This window comes from Strix uralensis, chromosome 5 (assembly GCF_047716275.1).
Source record: "Strix uralensis isolate ZFMK-TIS-50842 chromosome 5, bStrUra1, whole genome shotgun sequence".
NCBI classification, from domain to species: domain Eukaryota; kingdom Metazoa; phylum Chordata; class Aves; order Strigiformes; family Strigidae; genus Strix; species Strix uralensis.
In genome coordinates this window covers 25,654,151-25,673,949 of record NC_133976.1, presented here as the reverse complement: position 1 = coordinate 25,673,949, position 19,799 = coordinate 25,654,151, and the positions used below count along the sequence as shown (strand labels likewise).

At 36.3% G+C, this 19,799-nt stretch overlaps 1 protein-coding gene across 10 annotated transcripts in view; it reads right to left on the bottom strand.

Annotated features, from left to right (window-relative positions):
• The window catches only part of CADPS2 (calcium dependent secretion activator 2), a 321,289-nt gene that overhangs the window by 137,692 nt on the left and 163,798 nt on the right, over positions 1-19,799 (bottom strand). For all 10 annotated transcript variants that reach the window (XM_074870153.1, XM_074870154.1, XM_074870157.1 and 7 more), the window contains exon 8: positions 14,243-14,382. In XM_074870153.1, the coding sequence (XP_074726254.1) occupies positions 14,243-14,382 (140 nt within the window). The remainder of the gene's footprint in view (positions 1-14,242; positions 14,383-19,799) is intronic.

Genomic DNA, 19,799 nt, shown 5'->3' with positions numbered 1-19,799 from the left:
GACATTTAACAGGATGTGGACTATTTAAAGGGAGCCGGCTGTGATGAATATACTATTAGGGAAAACAACATTATTGCAGGGCCAGGGGACTCTGTTACTATGTCAAAATTAAACACAATACTGTAATAATTGAAATTATACTACTGTGGAGAAAAAAAACACTAAATCACATTTATAAAAAGTTACCTCTGCCTTTGCACCCAGTATTGTGTTAAAATTATTTCTGCCCATACAGAATAGTGTATTATGAATTGAAATCCACCCTCAGACACAGTATAGCACAACTGACCTTACAGTATCTAACCAAGCCAGTATTCTGGCACATAGAGAGGATTAGATTGGTTACATACTATTAGTATTTAAAACGAATTTTGCTGTCTTAAGTGCCTTTAATTTTTTTAAGGGTCTATATCCCAAAAGACAAAAATTAGGTGAATTTTCCTTTCCTACAAGTAACAGATGGACAGTGCAAGTGACAGAAGGACACAACAGGCAGGTGGCATGCCCCCATCCTTGCAGTTAATAGTACTGGCACTCTCTGTATAGAAACAATGTCAGGCTATGCCAGACCATATGCAATATCAATGTATGTCAGGGAGAAATAACTCTTTCTTAAATTCTGTGTCACAGATTAGTGAAAGGTACCAAGAAACAAGTCAGACCACCTGACAACAATTTCATATCACACATATCATGCATCTTTCACCTGAATGATATGTGTGCTATGCTGATTTGTAGTAGAATAAAGCAATATAAACAATATCTAAAACAATTCTTTCAATGATGTTAGGTTCTGCAGTCTGAGAAAATATGAAGATTGCTTAGGCGATTATGGGAACTATGTGGCTATGGGAACTCTGTAACAATAGCATAAAGAAATTTAAACTAAAGAAGTCAACCTGAACATTCCAGTCAGACCAGAATCTCCTCCATTAGAGTACAGATCTACTGGGAAGTTCCCACTGCTCTGAACTTACTAATGAACTTACTAATAGTGCAAATTTTAGAATACCTCTGATATAATAACCATTTTTTAACTGTTCATCATTTATTGTAGTAAAAATAGGCAGCCTACTCTATGCTCTTATTTTAGTAAGACAAATGATGCATAGGAAAAAAAATGACCTGCCTATATTTCACTTCATGTACATGTAGTAATTAAACTGCTCAGATCATGATCTTCCATGTGAGGACTTAATAAGACACATATTTGGCTACAACATAACAACTTTTACTTTTTTAATACTACCTTCAATCCAAATAGCACTGAATGGTCAACTCATCTATTCTTATCGTGTATAAGAAAAACACTTATATGTAAATTAAACTGAAACCAACGTTATTACTTAACGGTTTAGAACAAAAGCCAGTTGCAAATCACACTAAAGTTTAGATTTTCTCAATTCCTCACCTATAATTTAATGAACTTAAGGTCTATTTTCAGTTAAATATTAGTTCATTATTTGGTCTTCTAAGTTACCACCAGCTTTCTTATTTTTAATGAAAATATAGAAAAATTCCTTTTTACACATTAATAGCTTTCTGAAGTTGTGATTTGAGCATTTTCAAAAACAGGTAGGACTGTTTAGATTTTATTCTTTATATTTTAAAAAAAAATTCAATAAAGCAAACATTTACATGCATAAATGTAAGGTTTCACAGGGGCATGCATTTATTGTGTTTTCAGGATTGAACCTCTGCTTGAACCCTTAGACATGGGCATCACTAGAAGCCATTACCCAGTTTTGCTCAACTACTTTTAGGTACTTAAATGAAGTACCAAAATAAAAAAAGGATGCATCTACATTAGTAACTTAGTCTGAATAAGGAATGTGCTTTTGAAGATAATCCATTGCCCACCCCCAGTTGCAGCACTTGGTTCACATTGCAGAACTGATTCAGAGCATGTGAACTAGACTCCTCTTGCATGAAATGAAATCAGATGTGGTGCTCAGCTACTGCATCTCACATATTCCGACCACTAAAAGTCAGTCAGTTCAGGACAAGACCAGACAGAGACTGAACTAAAACCACAGAAAGTCTTATAAGGTAATTATCAGGTCCTCAGCAACCAGTCACTTCACAGATCTGTTTTGGGCATACTTCACACTTGGCTTCCTTTGTAGTCAAGGAGGTAGATGCCAAAGCACAGCTCAGGTCTTCCAGATTTCCATCTCTTTGAGTTGGGTAGCATAATTTTGGTAGCCATCAGTGCCTAAAAATACTTCATAGGTGCCTCAGTTAGACAAGTCCAGGTTACTGTTCTTTGCACCATTCATCCTTTAAGTCTTCTCTCTCCATGGTAGAATCATCACATGCGTTCTGCCATCTGGGTATAGGGCTTAATCTCATCCCACTGCTACAAGTAGCTGTTGCTAAAACGTAATCAGTCAACCAGTCCCTCTCACGCAGTGATGCTGCTTTCAAATTTCACTCCAGTAGCTATGAATTAGGCTTCAGACACATAAACTATGATGACAAGTCCACAGTGATGTGCAGCACAGCTCATCGCCATCTTTACGGTCTCAAAGTGACCTCTTCTCTAACGTGATAAACTGAAAATTACTGCCAAAGTTTTTTTCACTTCTTTTTTTCTCACACATGCACACAAACACCAGGAAGTTTAGATGGGAAGAGATTTACAGTTGAGAATTGCTGACAGAAATTTGACAGCATAGACTAGAAAAGTCTACCTAGCTGTTCTGTGGGTCACTGAGATGCTCAGTCATAGGTTCTGAGATCTCACATGATAAGAAGAAAAAATTGGCATTTATGTCTGAATGTAAGGCACATTAAGTTAAACAGTAAGAGATAATCCATGCCAAAAGAATAAGAGTTTAGGACCCAGTGAGACTGTGACACAAGTGCATTAAAGAATGCTGAGGAGGGGACAAGGTACAAAAACCTGTACGCAGGAAATGGACCGCTGCCAACAGGACCAGCTCACTCCAATTGATTATTTTGTGAGGCTGAATAAGGATTTTAGCAAAGATGAACCAAAGCAGGATTTGACACACAGGCAGTATTGATTGGGGGATTCTCCATACCTAATCAATTATGTATACTCAATTCTAGTGAAGGTAGGAAGATATTGAACAAGTATTGTTAAAGTTGTGACCTAAAGACAATACATATACCACTGAACTTGTATCATTTTGCTCATCACAGAGCTGAAGAAAACCCATCTTAACATTTTCAAAAGCATGTAGCTTTTTCAGTGAGATATAAGAAAAAGGAACACTCTATATGAACAGTTTTAATGATTTTTTAAATGTGAGAGTAGATTTAAATATAAATTTATGTATCTATATTTTTATATAAAAATGATTTAAATAAATTACATATTCATGAGAATAGATTCTTAAATCTATTCTCAATTCTTTTACTTTATGTTTTAAAAAGTTTTGAGTAAAAACAAAAAAAATTTTTTTTAAGAAAATAATTATATTTTAAGATTTCTGACTAATAATCTTCTTTAACCCATAGATCTTTTTCATTTAAAGTCTGTTGTGGTTAAGCTAAGTAAGTTTGGATCTAAATTTATATCTCAGCTTTTACAAATATTTCAGATTAATTACTATGGAATGAATGAAGAATGACACCTTAATTAATAAGGCTTCTCTTGGCAATTAGGATTCTCTTGGCTTCTCTTAGCAATTAAAGTGGCAGTGGCATATCATTAAGGTCTTCAAGATTCCTCTGCCTCCACAGAAGCAATTACTGTGGGAAGCACTGAAAATCAGGCTCATAGCTATAATCTGTTCTCTAAGGATCTAGCAGCAGGATAAACACTTGTTTCTTCCTTCCATAGTAATTTTGCATTAACCCATCATCATTACCCAATCAATCATTAATGTAATTTTAATGTGTCATTTTTCATGAAGTGCAATTTTCGTTTGTAAAAAGTAACATTATAGTCAATTGTAAAATTGTATAATATTAAAATAATTTAAATGAAGACAGTTAACACATTAGCACTTTTCTCCATGGCAAAATGCTAGCATTTATTTAGTACAATGAAATACTCGTGTTTAGCACAATTTAAACTAGCATAACAAAAAATACTGCTATGAGACACCTTGGAATAATAATAAGTAAGGCATCCATACATCACTAAAAGTGAATTAGAAATTAAGACATTCTATCATGCTGCTTATAACGTACACAGGAGATCTTTACCTTAGTATATACAAGTGCATGTTGCCTTATGAATGTAAAAATGAGGATAGGTTTGTCAGAATCTAGCAAGAAATACAAGATAACTGTAGCTACATGAATGACACTTTTGACCCTCTGACTAATCAAAAGATATACACCATTGTTATTGGACCCCAATTTAAAAATGTTTATTAATTATGGGCCAAAATTTGATCAATATTTCTGCTGAACTGTAAAGCCACTGGTTTATTTTTAAAATTTTGTGTTAGTTTCTTAGTAGTGTCAGTTCTTGAAACACTTGGGTTTACTCTCCGCTGCGCTGAGTCTTGTCTTGCCAAAATGGATACTCAGGGTCTTGGATGTTTGGAGTCAGCAACTGTCTGAGAGTTACTGCTGAAAAGAAAGATAATCTCCTCTTCCTAAGTTTTAATAAAAAGTTCATACAGTTTCAAAAGAATCATGATAACTTCATGCAGCAGGAAGATAGTTACGTTACAGATGAGCAATGCCAGTCTTTTCTGGTTGAAGGTATTCAGCAATGACTACATTTCATGAAGTATTCTTAAGTTTGTAGCCAGGATAATTTTCATTTTAGTTTCTGACATATCCTTCTGCAGGATCATTCACTGAGTAGAGAAAATATGCTCTACACATATAAACATGTGGTGCTGGATGTTAGATGACATTTTGGCATACCTTGATGTAAAGAGCAGACATTCCTGAATATGCAGTGGTATTTGCTGTGCTGTATACTCCTGTTGCTGCTCACATTTTTTACTGAAATCCTTTTTCTCTTCAACAGTCAACTGTGACTGAAATTCAAACAAAGCCTATTTCATCAGCTACACATCTTCTGTAAGTGGTGTTCAGTAAAGCACTGGCATTAATAGTGATTGCTCCAGCACTGCAGAGCTACCTACAACTACTACATTTTTCTTCATCAGTCCTGAGATTTTGGATTATCATGCTAGCTCTAGGTTGAATATGGACTGGAAGATGAAGCTTTGCAGCTCATAACTCTTCTGTCTTCAAAGCCAATGAAACTTAACTGAAACTGATACTTCTTTATGCCTTCCTATCAGAGACTACAATGAGATCTTTTGTCCAGTGTCTCAAAGGTTCTCTGTATATGGCAAGCAATATGAGGTCACATTGTCCGTGCTTTGAGTCTGAGCACGACCAACTCTAATTCAAAAGTGTTGCGACCATGTTGGCGACCCTAACAGTTCCGCAGTGCAGGTGCTGGCATCACATTGTCAGTTTTTGGTCAGAGTGGAGAGTTGGCCAAGTATACTCTCTCCCTCTCTCTCTGCTGCCAAGTCCCATGGCCTTCTCAAATGATCACATTTGAAATACTTTGTTAGATCAAAAAGAAACCTCTAACTCACTTTTGCTTCATAAAGTTTACTTGAGAATTCCCTTTAGATATCTCTGCTTTTGTTCATCTTCCATATTACTGACATCCCCATTAGCTTATAAGGAACTCTTTGGAAAAAGAGTTCATCTACACGAGTAGATGAGAATGAGGTTCTTAGGACAACTTGGGCACTAATTTTGAGGCCAGCTACACTCAGCAAACATTGTCCCATTTGCCAGCAGTAGGAGAAACAAGAAAAGCTGAGCATACTATAAATTCATGGCTAGAGGGAGTGACTAAGTTTTATTTAGATGCAGCTGACTTGAATACGCACTTGATTCCTGTCATGGGATCCTCATCCCACAGTGTTTTAACATGTTATAACAAGATTTCACAAGGTAACAACTGAGGCAGCCCCAGGAAACGGGAGCATTTTTGTTTATGTGGTTAGTGAACCAAGACTCAGGTGAAGACTGAGGCTTTTGTTCACGGTAGGCACCCTTTACCCACACATGAAGAATGGGTGGCAGAGGATTATCTGTTCATCAATGGCACAAAGGTGGTTCAATAACCTCCCATTTGTATATGGATTGCAGGTCATCTCAAAACATTGGAAAACCTGATGTTGCAAACGGCAGTGGGCAATCTCTGTCAGGTATCTGTAGAAAGATTTACCTCTTAAATGTATTTGAGACTGATTAGGACTAATTATAAAAGAAACTGTAATAGAAATTATAAAAAGCATTGATATGCTCCACCCATAATTCTTGTAACTCTATTGTTCTCATGACATGGTAAGAAACAACACTACAGATGTTAAAAATACAAATCAAGTGTGTCTGATAACAAACTGAACAATCTATATGTGTCAAGGACTTCACAAACCCTAAACTACCACCAGTGCAAACAAAAAATCCTCACAGGAATTAATCGAAGTAACATTTATTTCATATAAAATATATATTTAATTTCATTCATCTTCTTAAGAGTATATACACGGACAATATTTTATCTATAAAGATCAATATTTATAGCTAGTAAGAAAACCAAGAAATATCAGTAGAAGTGAAGGTATTTCTCTGAATGGCATGGTTATCTGTAGCAAAATCATCTTACTATCTATCAAAGTAGCCCGAGTTTCATTTAAAATAAAAGATGACTTAGCTTTTTAAAAATCACTGAGACAGCTATGCACAGTTTATCTCTGACCTGAACTTAGATTTGAGAAACTGAATTAGGCAGAAAAAAAAAAGTTTGCCTTACCAACTCCAGTGTATCTTTCCTTTTTTTTTTTTTTTTTTTTCTATAGCCAATGTCTTAGCATTGATAAACAATCCTGTCAAGGTATTCCTCCCTACCTAGTGGCTTTTGAGAGAACTTGGACAACTCTGACATATCCTAAATTTTGAAACTTTGGGCTGCTGTAGTGAGGCCATATGACTTAATGGTCAGAAAAGGCTTCCAAACTATCTGATGTTATGTAAAGTTTGCAAAATTCAAACAAACTCAACAGTTCCTTCCATTTGACTTTGATTATGCTTCCCAGTCTTGATGTTTACAAACTGAAAAATAAGCTTTCTACTAAAGGACAAAGAACCTTGCTCTTTGAAAGCGTCAGCTGAAGTTGGTGCTGCTACCCTTTTTTAAGCTGGAAGAAAAAGTGCAATAGCAACAAACAGAAAGCTAGATGGTGCTAATATACTGACTTTATGGTTTCAACTAGATGTGCTACGCACAAACTTGGAAGGACAAATGATGTAAACAGATACAGAAGAGTTTACATATGTAGATGAATAAATGCTATAGTTAGATAAATACCTGTGTATCTTAATATTTGGTTGAAGCAATTACACTGTGTTGATAACAAACGAAAAAGAGGAACTGGAATCAGTCAGGTAGCCCCTCTCCCTTTTGTAAGAGAAAAATGTGTCTCCACTAATGAGAAAAGTATTTTCAGTAACTGTTGAAAAGTAATTTAGAAAGTTATTGGTTTTATCTAATGGAAAATAATACTAATTGAAGAAGTCTATGGTGCATATTATCATATCATAAAAAGTATTAGGAAGCAATTTGACATTTTAGCTTAGCTGAAATTTGGTTTCTTTTTCATCTTTTGTGTTGGTATAACAAATTACTTAGTTATTCTGACATATCTATGTGTTTTGGCTCAGAGAAAGGTCTGAAACTGGTTTTAAATTCAGTATATGCAACACAAAGGCCTATCTGTGACAGAGATTATGTGCACTTGCTAAGAGAAGTGTGATTATATTCCTAACATTTTACTTCATCTGTAGAAGTAACCCAGAATTGAAATAGAGTCATTTCAGTGTCACCACCTTGCACATTTCTCTGAAATGACGATACTGGGAGCACATCTCATCTTCAAATCAGCCTTCAGATTACAGATCTTGAAGCTACAACACCAATTCTGCTTTTCCTCCTGCCCTTCTTTGCCGAGTGACCATGGACAAGCAGCACATAAGAGATGGCACCACCACTGTTCTGGCTAACTTCAGTGTTGCTGTGGCTCTTCTTAGTTGACTTATGAGCTCACTAGTAGCCATGATACGGTTTATCCTGGTGACAGTCACACACTACAACCCTACCCACTGAGAAGCCAGCAGGCCCCAGTGCTATCCTCAGCTCGGTCACTGAATTGCCTGTGACCTTGGGCGCTCTTTGCTCATTCCTGTACTTCATTTCACTCATCTGTAAAACACAGATAATTATACTCGCCTTCCTCTCCAATGAACTTTTAATCAATGGGTTTCAAGTGTCATAAAAATAAGAGGGGAAAATTACTTATCCTCTAAATCTGCATCTTGAAAGACTGCTAACTAGTGCATTCGTCTCACAAATTTCCTTTAGCTCTAAAATTACAGCAGCAGGAGGAGAAATGTGATACTTCAGTCACATACAGCAACCAGTAGCTATATTTATTGTTTATAAATGCTTTCCTAAGAACATTTCAGTCACTTCCAAGTGCACAAGAGAAAAAATTTTAAAAGGTTAGCAAATTCATGGTGATTTTCACCTTCTGAAAATACAATATAATAATAATAAAAAAGAAGTTGTGAGAGAAAAATGATTTCACAGATTCCTGACAATTTCAGAGAGTACAAGTTCGAAAAAGTCGCCCAAACAATTGCTTTACAAATGAGAGACAGGGAGAAAATCTGGGTATGTACATACTGAAGTGCTTGTAGAATGTATATTCCAAATACAAAAGTTTAAGAAATTAAAGGGATAACATTTCTGTATGCAACATGTCATAGCAGAAAGCAGAAGAGAACTTAAAAGAATGAATTTTGCCTTCCAAATCTTGGAAAAATTTCTGGACAAGAACTATGCTGAAATGTTTTACTTTGGAAGTCAAACCCAAAGTTTGTATTGCAAAGTAGTATTGCAATACTACTTTGCAATATTATTCTGTTCAGGCTGTTCAATTTGTAAGAATTTCATTTCATGTTATTATTTATTTTCTTTTTTTTCAGTATGACTATTAAGCATTACTAATCCTTTTAAAGCAAGTTATTTGAAAAAATCTCAGTATTCCTTTTTTGTTTCTAGATTGGAAGGAATAGAATAATACTCTTTAGTAACCACTAGGCTATGCTAACAGACAACTTAACTGACACAGAACCTACTTTTAAAAATAATGCATGCTTTAAATGCACAGGGATGTGCAAAGGCACATTAGGAAAAAAAACACCCATTAGAAAAGGTATTTACAGTAACCCACATATCTTGAGTGGATTAACCTGTCCTGCTTGGGTTTTCAACCCTAATTTAACTATGAGTTAAGGAGAGCCAAGTGAGCCTTCCTGAAGCCAACAGTACCTCCCTAATGCTGCTATTCTAACTCAACAGAAATAAACAGGGTTTTAGCATTTTGTATAGGAAGCTTTTAGGTTAAATTTTGCTATTTCCTCTGATGATTTGTTTTAGGTTCAAGACTGCAAGAGAAGAAATTAAAAGAAATGTTAAAAAACCATCCTTTTGTATGGATGTTGGCTTTACTACCTTAATAAAGAAGATTAAAAAAATATGTTGTACATGCTCTGCATTTTAGACAAGGAAAGGGTTACCACATTCTGTAAGAAGATGATAAATAGATTACAAATTATGAGAAAGGAATGTGAAGTATCATGAATTGCCAATAATCAGAACTGTTCTACAAATCCCCATTAATAAGTGTCATTACTCAGAATTTCTAGATGTGCATGCTTCCCCTTGTAATCTATTGACAGGATTTAGATGGAAGATGATGGTTATATATCCTTTGGGATGTTGCATACTTTGAGAGCCTTTCATGCAAGAATAAAAACATTTATCTAAAATAATAGGATTATGTTTACTGCAAGATGTATATGAATATCCCTTATTTTTTAAGCATATAACAGAATGCATATAAAAAAATCATGGACTGTTTCCTTGATCAAGTGTTTTTTTAAAAATCACATTAGTGGAGTAACACTAGATTAGCTGTATGAATGTGTCAACATAAACACTAGTGTAAAAGTAATGTGGTTAGCAAAGCTACCTCTTTTTTGCAGAGGTACAGATGAACTGCAATTGAGATTCATAGCAGTGTTGAGTCATAAGGATTTTTATTTCTTGCTCTTAGAAAGGTTACAATTTATAATTTAAAAAATCACAAGTTTATAATTTTATTTGAAATATAATTATTAGTTATGACTGTGGAAACCCAAAGAGGGAACATGATCTGAAGGTGCTGCAGTCCAGAATACTATTTGTGAATTAAAAATCTCAGTTTAAGTACAAGACAGTATAATTTGTAAAACTGAATATTCTTGAAGCATAAATGCGAGACAGGTTTTGAAGTCCTTCAGCATATCCCCTGTGCCAATAAGTAAAGTCAGTTTTAAATAGGAGAAACTTTTCTGAAGGAGTAAAACTTTAAACTCACAAATAGCTTGGGCCTGTGGGTTTGCTGACCCTGCAGAAACTGAAATATTTGAACGTAGCTCCCACATCTGAAAAAAAGTCTCTTATTACCATTATTCTTTTAAAAACCATGATACAGCATTAATCTAATAAAACCCCTTTGTCTGCAATTGGCTGTGGGGTAAAATTTTGATTTAAATTTGAATAAATGTTGAGATTCTCAGCTGAAAGGCATTATCAGATTGCCTTTTTCTCCTGTGAGACAAATATGAATCTTCTATGTTAGCTTGTTAATTCAGATCAACACAGAAAATGTAAGTTGTCTAATTCAAAGATGGGGCAAAGATAAAGCATGAGATGTTTCTGAAAAATAAACTGAAGAATTAGAAATTCCAGCAGCAAGGATGATCACATTCTTTCATCCTTTTATTTCCCACCTCTTTGTGTATTCTATGACACTGTGCTTAAATATCTGACCACATGCCAAAGATAATAAAATAAAATAAAATAAAATAAAATAAAATAAAATAAAATAAAATAAAATAAAATAAAATAAAATAAAACCTCGCAGCCCTGTTCACTATTCAGGATAGCAGCAGCTACCTTCCAACTCTTCAACACTTTATTTTCTCCTATGGCCTGTTTCATTGCATGATATGCTTTACACTGCTTTACAGAGAGAATTGAGTTATCTGCTTTCCTACCTTGTGGAGGTTCACCAGGGAGCTGCAGAGCCTGTCTCCTCAACAGCACTGCCTGGCAGAGCATGAGCCTCTGGCCACGTGTTAAAGAAGTGACCATACCCCACTTCCCCCAGCTCATGAGGTGTGCAGAAACCTTTCCTACCAGTTGCTTCCCAAGATTTATCTTCAAATATCTATGACACTGGGAGTTGATATTATTTTCACTTCATAACAGGAGAACTAAAGTACTAAAAACTTCAGGCTTCAGATATTAAGACAAAGATCTAATTTTTAGGATATTTGAACTCTAACAGCACAATGTATATTTACAGCTCCGTTTCCACTGATTTCAGCTAGTAGCTGTGAGTGTGGGGCACCTCTATGAAATCAGATTCCAGTTTATCAAACGGGGCACAGAAAGCAAATAACATACCACCAGTTACTATAGGTGGAAATGTTTCAGTCTCTTACAGGCAAGTCTTTCTGTGTAGCACAAACAGGGATAAAAGCCAGTTCTTCCAGGCATCCCTCAACTACCTTAACTGCAAAATACTCCTTTGCCTTCCAGTAAGACTGTCCATCATCCACTGTGTGTTTCCAGCCTCTTCACAACTGAGGATTTATCTGCTAACACAGTATCAGTTCAAAACCAGAATAGCTTTAATGTGTGTGTTGAAGCAGGTGGGAATCCCTCTTGAAAAAAACAGAAAATTACTATTTAATACTTATACTCACCCAGGAAGTCAAGAGAAGGCTGCAGAGACTGCCTGGATGATGGCTTTTCATAACATTAACGGTTCCTGACTGTACACATTAGTAATTCCTCTAGCAGGTGGTTTTTTCCCTCCAAATAAACACCCTCTTATTTCCTCTCACTGAAACTCCAGTGCCATCATACAGTATTTCATCAATCTTTTCAATGGTTATTGGAGGAATTATTAACCTTTTATTTCATTTAACATATATTTATGGTGGAGGAGTCCATACAGCCCTCCCTCAGTGCCCTAGCTTTTCTAGACAAATGTGTAGGTAATAATCATTATAGCTAATGGTTATAAAGAAAGGGAAACAATGACTGACCTACAACATTTTTGGTGGGAAGAACAGTATTTGCCCGGACAATAGTGACAGCAGAGACCCTGAAGTAAAATGAAGTACCAAACAACTGTGATAGGAGATTAGGATTCAAAATCGATGTGAGGAAGTAACCAGCAGCAGCAGATTAAAGGGATAATAATTGAATTAAATTATTGAAAGTAATATTGAAAGTAAGTGTTTAAGGGTTGTTTAGATGAGATGCTGGGGGATATGGTGTAGGGGAGAACTTTGTAGAGTAGGGCTGATGGTTGGACTTGATGATCCCAAGGGTCTTTTCCAACCTGAATGATTCTATGATTCTATGATTTGATTGGGCAATCCATTTAATGCTCAGGCAAGAAGACTAGTGCCATAAACCATTATGGAAAAGCAAACTGGGGTGTTAAGAAGACCCTCTGAAGACCTCAGAAGAACAGCTCCCAGCCAAGAAAGCCTCTGGGGAAATCCAGGAGCATGATGGGAGGAACCACTGGAGCTTTGTCCTTGTTGCTGGACCCAGGTCAAAATGAGTTGCATGTTATACTGTAATTGGCGTTGCAGACAGCATGACTCCAATGTTGTCAGTGACCTGATCAAAAACGGGGACTTCTCCCAGTCACCTGTTGGGATGCACATGGGATGTACATGGGAGCACAACATCCCTGATGTTGATGTAGTGTGGAGTATGCAACCGAACCAGGTCACATGCAGGTTATATGTGTCTGTTGTGTATTCCTCATTACTGGTGTTCAAATCATCCCATCCCCATGGCTGCCTTTTGACAAACCACTGAAAGACGCAGGCAGCACCGTGCCACTCCTGCAGCATTCACTACTTCAACTGGCTGAATACCTTCCAGGAGCAGGAGGCTGAAACCATGCTAGTGGACTGAATCTAGACAAGGATGTGCCAAATTACCAAACCATTTCAGAGCTGTTTGGCCAGTGCAAATGAAAGGGGCAGGGGGTGGGGACCGACAGGAGAGCACCATGCTTTAGTACAGACAAGCACTCTCCTCTCCACTCCAACTTACTCATGTCAGTCTGGTCTTCCTGCTCTCACGTTATCCCATTTCCCTTATTCATTTCACTGCAGCCTTGCTTCTGTTCTCTCATCTCAGTCCCAGTCTCCAAGCACAGTAGCTCCAGTTCCCCAGTTGGCTTCACAACTGTTTTCCCTCTCTTTCCTCGCAGCTGCCGGTCACCAGCCACAGTTCTCCAGACAGCAAGCCTTATTGTTACAGTCCTGAACATTTGTGTCTAAGTGTCCCAAAACCAAAGTGAGGGATGAGGTTGATACCTGGGAAATTTCAGCCCAACCAATTACAGCTTTACCAAAACTTAAATTGTATTTTTTTTTAAAAAAGTATTGAATATAGGAAATTTTGGCAATTGCTGATTGCTGTGTGTATATAATGAGCAGAATATTAACAGGAAGATTAATATTAATTAAAAAGATTAGAAATCGAAAATAATTCTAAATAGTATGGCCACTACATTAATTCTACATTAACATGTTGAACAGTCCTCTTTTTTTGAAATGTACTTCTACTTAATTCAGAAGTTAAAAGGATGAGAAACAGCCCTGGTAATTGCATTGTAACTGCAGATACAGCCTTGCTTACTGTCAGCAGCACTACCTGTTTTTGCAATTGGGATGAGGAATAGCAGTGGCAGTTGGGTAGGGGAGCTGTCTTTATGAATAATCTATCCCATATTGTTTCAGCGTTACGACAGAAAAAACATCCTTAAACTGGTATTCGCACATAAATTCCTTTCAGGAGAAATACCATACAGTGGACAGAGAAAGAAAAGGGGAGACTATCTTGCAAGTACTCTCCCATTCAGGTATATAATTAATCCTATTTTAAGGGAAAAAATATTCCTGAGTACTCCAAACCTTATGTATAAAATGAGGATACAACACAATGCCATAGAATAGGAACTGTAGTACACATTTATAATGTTTTACAAACCTTATATTTTTAGCTACCTATGCTTAAACACAGACACAATGAGGAAAAATAATAAATACAGACAGCCAGAAAATGGACACTTACCCACAGTGCTTCATATGAGGTGGTTTATCCATTCTCACCGCCAGTTTAATTTTCAAGTCACTGTCCTGGCTGTTTTTGGGGACTATCATTTTATGCAGATCAGGTGACTTTGGGCTATTGGATGTTGGATACAATACTACCTGCAAGACATAAAATAAAAAATTCAACAAGTTGATACAAAAAAAAAAATACCTAGTTTTTAACAGACACTTCTAAGCAATGAAGATTCTTGTTGCATCGCCTCCAATCTGAAAGATGACTAAAAAAGGTTTCATAAATCTACTAAGCCAGTTGACTCAATCTTATTGTAATAGATTAATTTTCAGAATAAACTAATTAATTTTCTTACAAATGGGAATTTTCATTCTAGGAGTTAATAAAATTTCCTCCTCTGTCAGTTCATTCTGAATTAACAGTTTTAAACAAAAAAAGGAACAGTTGACTCTTGAGAATGGTCATGTACAATTAAACTTTTACATTACTCAGTGCTCTGCTGGAAACTGTCTATTGAAACAACTTGCTGTAGCATTATGCAACAGATTGCCCCTCCAGCAGTGACATTGCTTGAGTGAAGAAAAACAAAATATGCTCTTTCTTATCAACTCCATTTTTTGATCATTAGCATTAATAAAAGCCAATAACAGTAAAAATTGCAGAAATTGGAGATTAATTCCAAGGCATCTTTGCTGCAAATGGAGTATAATAAACGTAAGATACTATGTCCAGTTCATACGTGGTAAGACACAAACTATTTGTTTAATCTACAGTGGCTGACATATTAAAAAAAACCCCAAACCACTGAATTTTAAATATTTAGTTTTTAAAACATTTATATAAATTTCTTGATAGTTTTACTAGCTAACCATTAATTTTAGATTATTATTAGTCACAAGCTGTTAAATATTTATTTATTTACCATCTAGAAAGTTTATCTATTTATAGTCAGTACAATTAAATATTTTACTTCATTAAATCCTTACCCACAGCCACATATTTAGCAGTTAAATGCTGCTGAAACATAATTTCCTTTCATTCTTATTATAAGCACTTCTTTTTAAATTAAATTATTCTAAACATGCTATTTAGTAGACTTTCATAACATTCAGTGAGTTCCTAATTACCATTATCACAAAGCAGTATTTCAAAAGTAACAACACTCTACAAAGCAGTGTTCTTCACATCTTTTATTTCTTGAAAACTAAAATTAATCATAACATTAACCATCACATTAATTTCTTATACATATTCCTTGTGCCTTGCGTCATATATATTAAACACAATATATTCTCCTCTGAGTTATTAGGAAAAGTTAAATCAAGGATTTGAGTAAGAATCTCCAAGCAAGCATAAATCTAACAGATATTATTAAGCCAAAAATATTACAATAGTGTCACTCAGATCTAATCATCTGAAAGATGACGTAAACTGAAGGCCTTCAGCTTCTCATCTCAATATTTTGCAGAAATGTGTTCCTGCATCCCGTTAATATCAGGAGCTCTAGTGAAGCACAGAAATATGATGCATCACCCCTAATCAAGTGTGCAACCTTTATAATAGCAGCAGGAGAAATAATTTGTCAGAACTATTGAGTACGTTCAGTACCTTTCAAAGAGATAGGAAAAGAAAAAGTATATTCCGGTTTTAATAAATCAGGAGGCTACTTCTTTTTTTTCCTTTTTGCAAATGCATAGCAAACACTATTTACAACAGAGCCTATTCCTTCATTCCGAAGAAACGAGTTACTTTTCATTTTGAGTAAAAGCCATCCCTTAAAAAACTTTTAAAAGCATTATGAGTATGACAACCTTTGAGTTCTGAAGCAACAGAAATGATTTTTAGTTTGTTTATCTTTTAAAATGCAAGATTATATAAACAGAATTATTACTCATTGTTTGCATTTAATCACTTGGCATTCACATAGAACTGTAGGTGATGTTACGAAGTTTTCTTTTTCTACAGGCTGCAGTTCCTATTGTCCTGTAACAGCTTATTATGGCTCATGCATCTCAAGAAACATCTTCCTCCTGTCAACTTCTTGAGTTTTTAGAATACTGATGAAAATATAAGCAGACAAGTGTATAATTAATTCATAACTTCAGTACTGACAATTCCTCTTCTGAATTTTTAAAGAAGTATTTTGGAGCTTCGTTTTCAAACCTCTCACAAGGAATAAGTATCTGGCAGAATATTTAAATATACACTGTGTTGTGTTTGCATTACACTTCATCATGCCTTCCAGCTTTAAACAATGACAGCTAAAAGAACTTTGTCATCAAACTTTTTATCATTACACACAAACATACACGCACACAAAGCATTTGACAGGCACTGATTATCTTCACAATAACCTTCATACTAATATTGCCCTTAAGCGCCAGCTAACCATCGTGTACCATATCATCAGGTGACACAAACTGTAAGCTCCCAGGAAATCACTGAAACCAAAACACTAGGCAAATGTTCCTTGATAGGAAAAGTAAAAAGTTGCTGAAATTTGTATTAAAGGCATCCTCTCCACTATGGCACACTGCAAGGCAATGTCATCGCTGTTGTCCATGGAGAAACTTTCTAGGCTATTCTGTCTCAGATTTCTTTTCAGCACTGCTTAAGGGCTTTTAATCTTCTAGTTGCTGTTCTATAACCTACTTTAAAAAATAAAATGCTATCAACTCATATGTCTTCTCTGGGGGATATAAAACTCACCTACAGGATACTCTTTCACTGTGCCAAAAACTTCTAAATGTTTCATAAAATTCCTAATATATCATATATTCCTGAATTAAATTTATTTCATCTTATTTTATTGTTCTTATACCTGTGAATATCACCATAGTAGAATTTTCAGCAGCAGCACAGAGAACTATGAGCTGTTAGTGTAGGACCATGTTTACAATAAGTAACTGACAGATAATCTGCATTAAAAAGTATAATGAACTATTGATGACCAGAATGTTACACACCAAACATAGCTGCTGTGCATTGCATTGCTTCAGCTGATTTAAGGCAAATTAATAGTAACAAAACAGTAGGGGTTGCGGTAATTCAGTAAATTCAATCATCTCATGATCACTAAAAATACTTGACCATGTGGTCCTATTATATCTAGTATTACACTTTCTCAGACCACACTGTAACTGAAAAAGGGGCAAGTTCACTTTATGCCTCTCTTCATTGGGATGTAAAATAAACACAGAAATCTTAAATATTATAGAGCAACACATTTATGGATTTGTGCAAGGTGATGATCTCAAAACACTGTTTCTTAATTGTGAATGACAAAATGTTTCTCTCCTGGACTTAAAACATGACAGAGTGAAAGATATGAAGCTAATATCACTTAATGACTTAACTAACCATCATTTATTGTAACGCAGTTGTGTATTTAAGTTCCCAGCTGGATCACAATAGAAGTTATTTGAAGTACACCTGAGCCAAACAGTCAGTCCAGCCAAGCAACTATTAACTCTCTTCTATCTTTGGCTCATTGATCATATCTTCTTTTAAAAGTATGAAAGAAAACTTGAGTTGTCCAAAATTCTCTGAAAGCTCGAACAAACCAAACTTGGGACACTCGCTTTCTCACAGCTGATAACCAAGCAGAAGGTTCAGAGTTAAAAGCGCTGTGCAGAAATATCTCCTATCCATATTCCCAAGTTTAGATAAAGCTCTGAAGCTAACCATCCCTGTCTGCAGTTGTCCTGTTGTCAAAAGAAAATGCAGCTTTCAAAAAGGACCAATGAAGCTAAGAGGCAGACAGACCGGCACACTGTAAGGACACTTAAGAAAAATCAAGAGTCAAGATAATCTCTACTTTTTCCCCCATCCCTCACTTGTGGCTGAGTTCAGTTTCAGTCAACCTGTGTCCCCATACCCTGGCTGCTCCCCCTCCATATCCCATACTTCCACCCCAAAACATGATATACATCAATTGTTGAACCCAAGTGCTGGAGTCACCCACTCTTTTGACCCAAGTATTTGAGATGAGATAGGTTTTACTAGTTGCGGTGGTCTAAGACACATTTTGGGCACCAGACCTTGGTAATCATGGTAATTCTGAGCAGACTATGATCAGTTTTGGCTCACTATCACAAGCAAAAAAGATGAAAGTGAAGAAGATCTGCAGCTGCTCCTTAATGCTCTGGCTGAGAGGCAGATGACACTTAACATGCTATTACAGAAAATCCTTACATCACCTTCAGTACAGCTCACACCACACAATCTTAGAGAAAACAGAGATGCAGCCCATCAACAGTCTCTTCTTCATAACAAAGCCTGGGCCATCTTCAAAAAGCAGACCAAACCCTTAACCTGTCCCCATTACAAGGGAAGTGCCCGATGCCTGGGGCTGCCCTGGTGTCCTCCATCCTGCCCTGCTCCCTGCACCCCAGGGAGCTCCTGCTGCTTCTGGCACTCAGCTTTCCCTTTCTTCAAACTGCATGGTCCCCAACAGGAAAGCCAGAAGATTTTATGAGACAAAAGAAGTCCCCATGCCTGATGTGCTCTTCCAGAGCACAAATGCTGCTACAAATGATTGCTTTCCGCCATTGACCACACCCACATTTTCTTAAGGTCTGGCTAAGTTACAAGCAATTGAGAACTGAATCTTAAGTCACATGGCTTTAATCATAAGCAGCATTGCCAGCTCTGTTCAGAATAAACAATACACTTGTGGTCATACAAGAAACCCCACGATGAACTGAAGAAACCAAGTTCTCTAACTCCCATGCTCTACCAGAGACACTTTTAATTCAATTTGTGATTATTTAAAACTATCAAAAATAGCGAGTGCCTGACACATAAGATCATATGCTTCCTCAACACATTTGTTGAAGTTTTCATCACGCAACAGGACTAATTCATTCTAGGGAAGGCTTTTTCTTTCATGCTTTAAAATGTAATGATTTGAAAAGATGCCAGTGCAAGTAGAGAGGACAGGCCAATTTTATGTTATGAAATAAACACCCATTATTATTTGGCACGTGCACATTTATGCTGCTGGTCCTTGTCTGAGCAAAGATCATAGGAAAATTTCCTAGTTAAATATACTCTGTTTTAGTGATTTAAAAATAGCATTATAGACCAAAAATTATTGAAGCTGGTTTGGTATAGGAAATGGATGACAGTGCAGAGATCCTTTGATGTTATGTTGTTTGTGTAACTCTGGCCCCAGCCTTACTTAGGGGACACTTATCAGTTTTTTACAGAAATGTCTACTGACTCCTCTCAAGTTACCTTCTCCCCTAGCTTGAAAGTCTGAAGCTGTTCTGAGTTATGCCAACCCCTTACCCAAAGACAAGTTTATGTCAGAAAGCCAGAAGCTGCTGTCAGTGTGACAAGAAGGGAAGTCCTCTCAAATGCCCCAGCAGCAGCCTGCCAAGCACTGCACTGCACTCGTGTCCTCTGAGCGTTAAGTCATGATGTGCTGCTGCCAGGAGGATAAAGCAAAAGAGGCTCAAGGGAAGGGACAAGATTTGAGGCAGAAATGGGAAAAGGAGATGGCTCTCTCGAAAGTAAGTCCCTTAGAAAAGTTCTCACCTAGGGAATACCTAAACAAAGG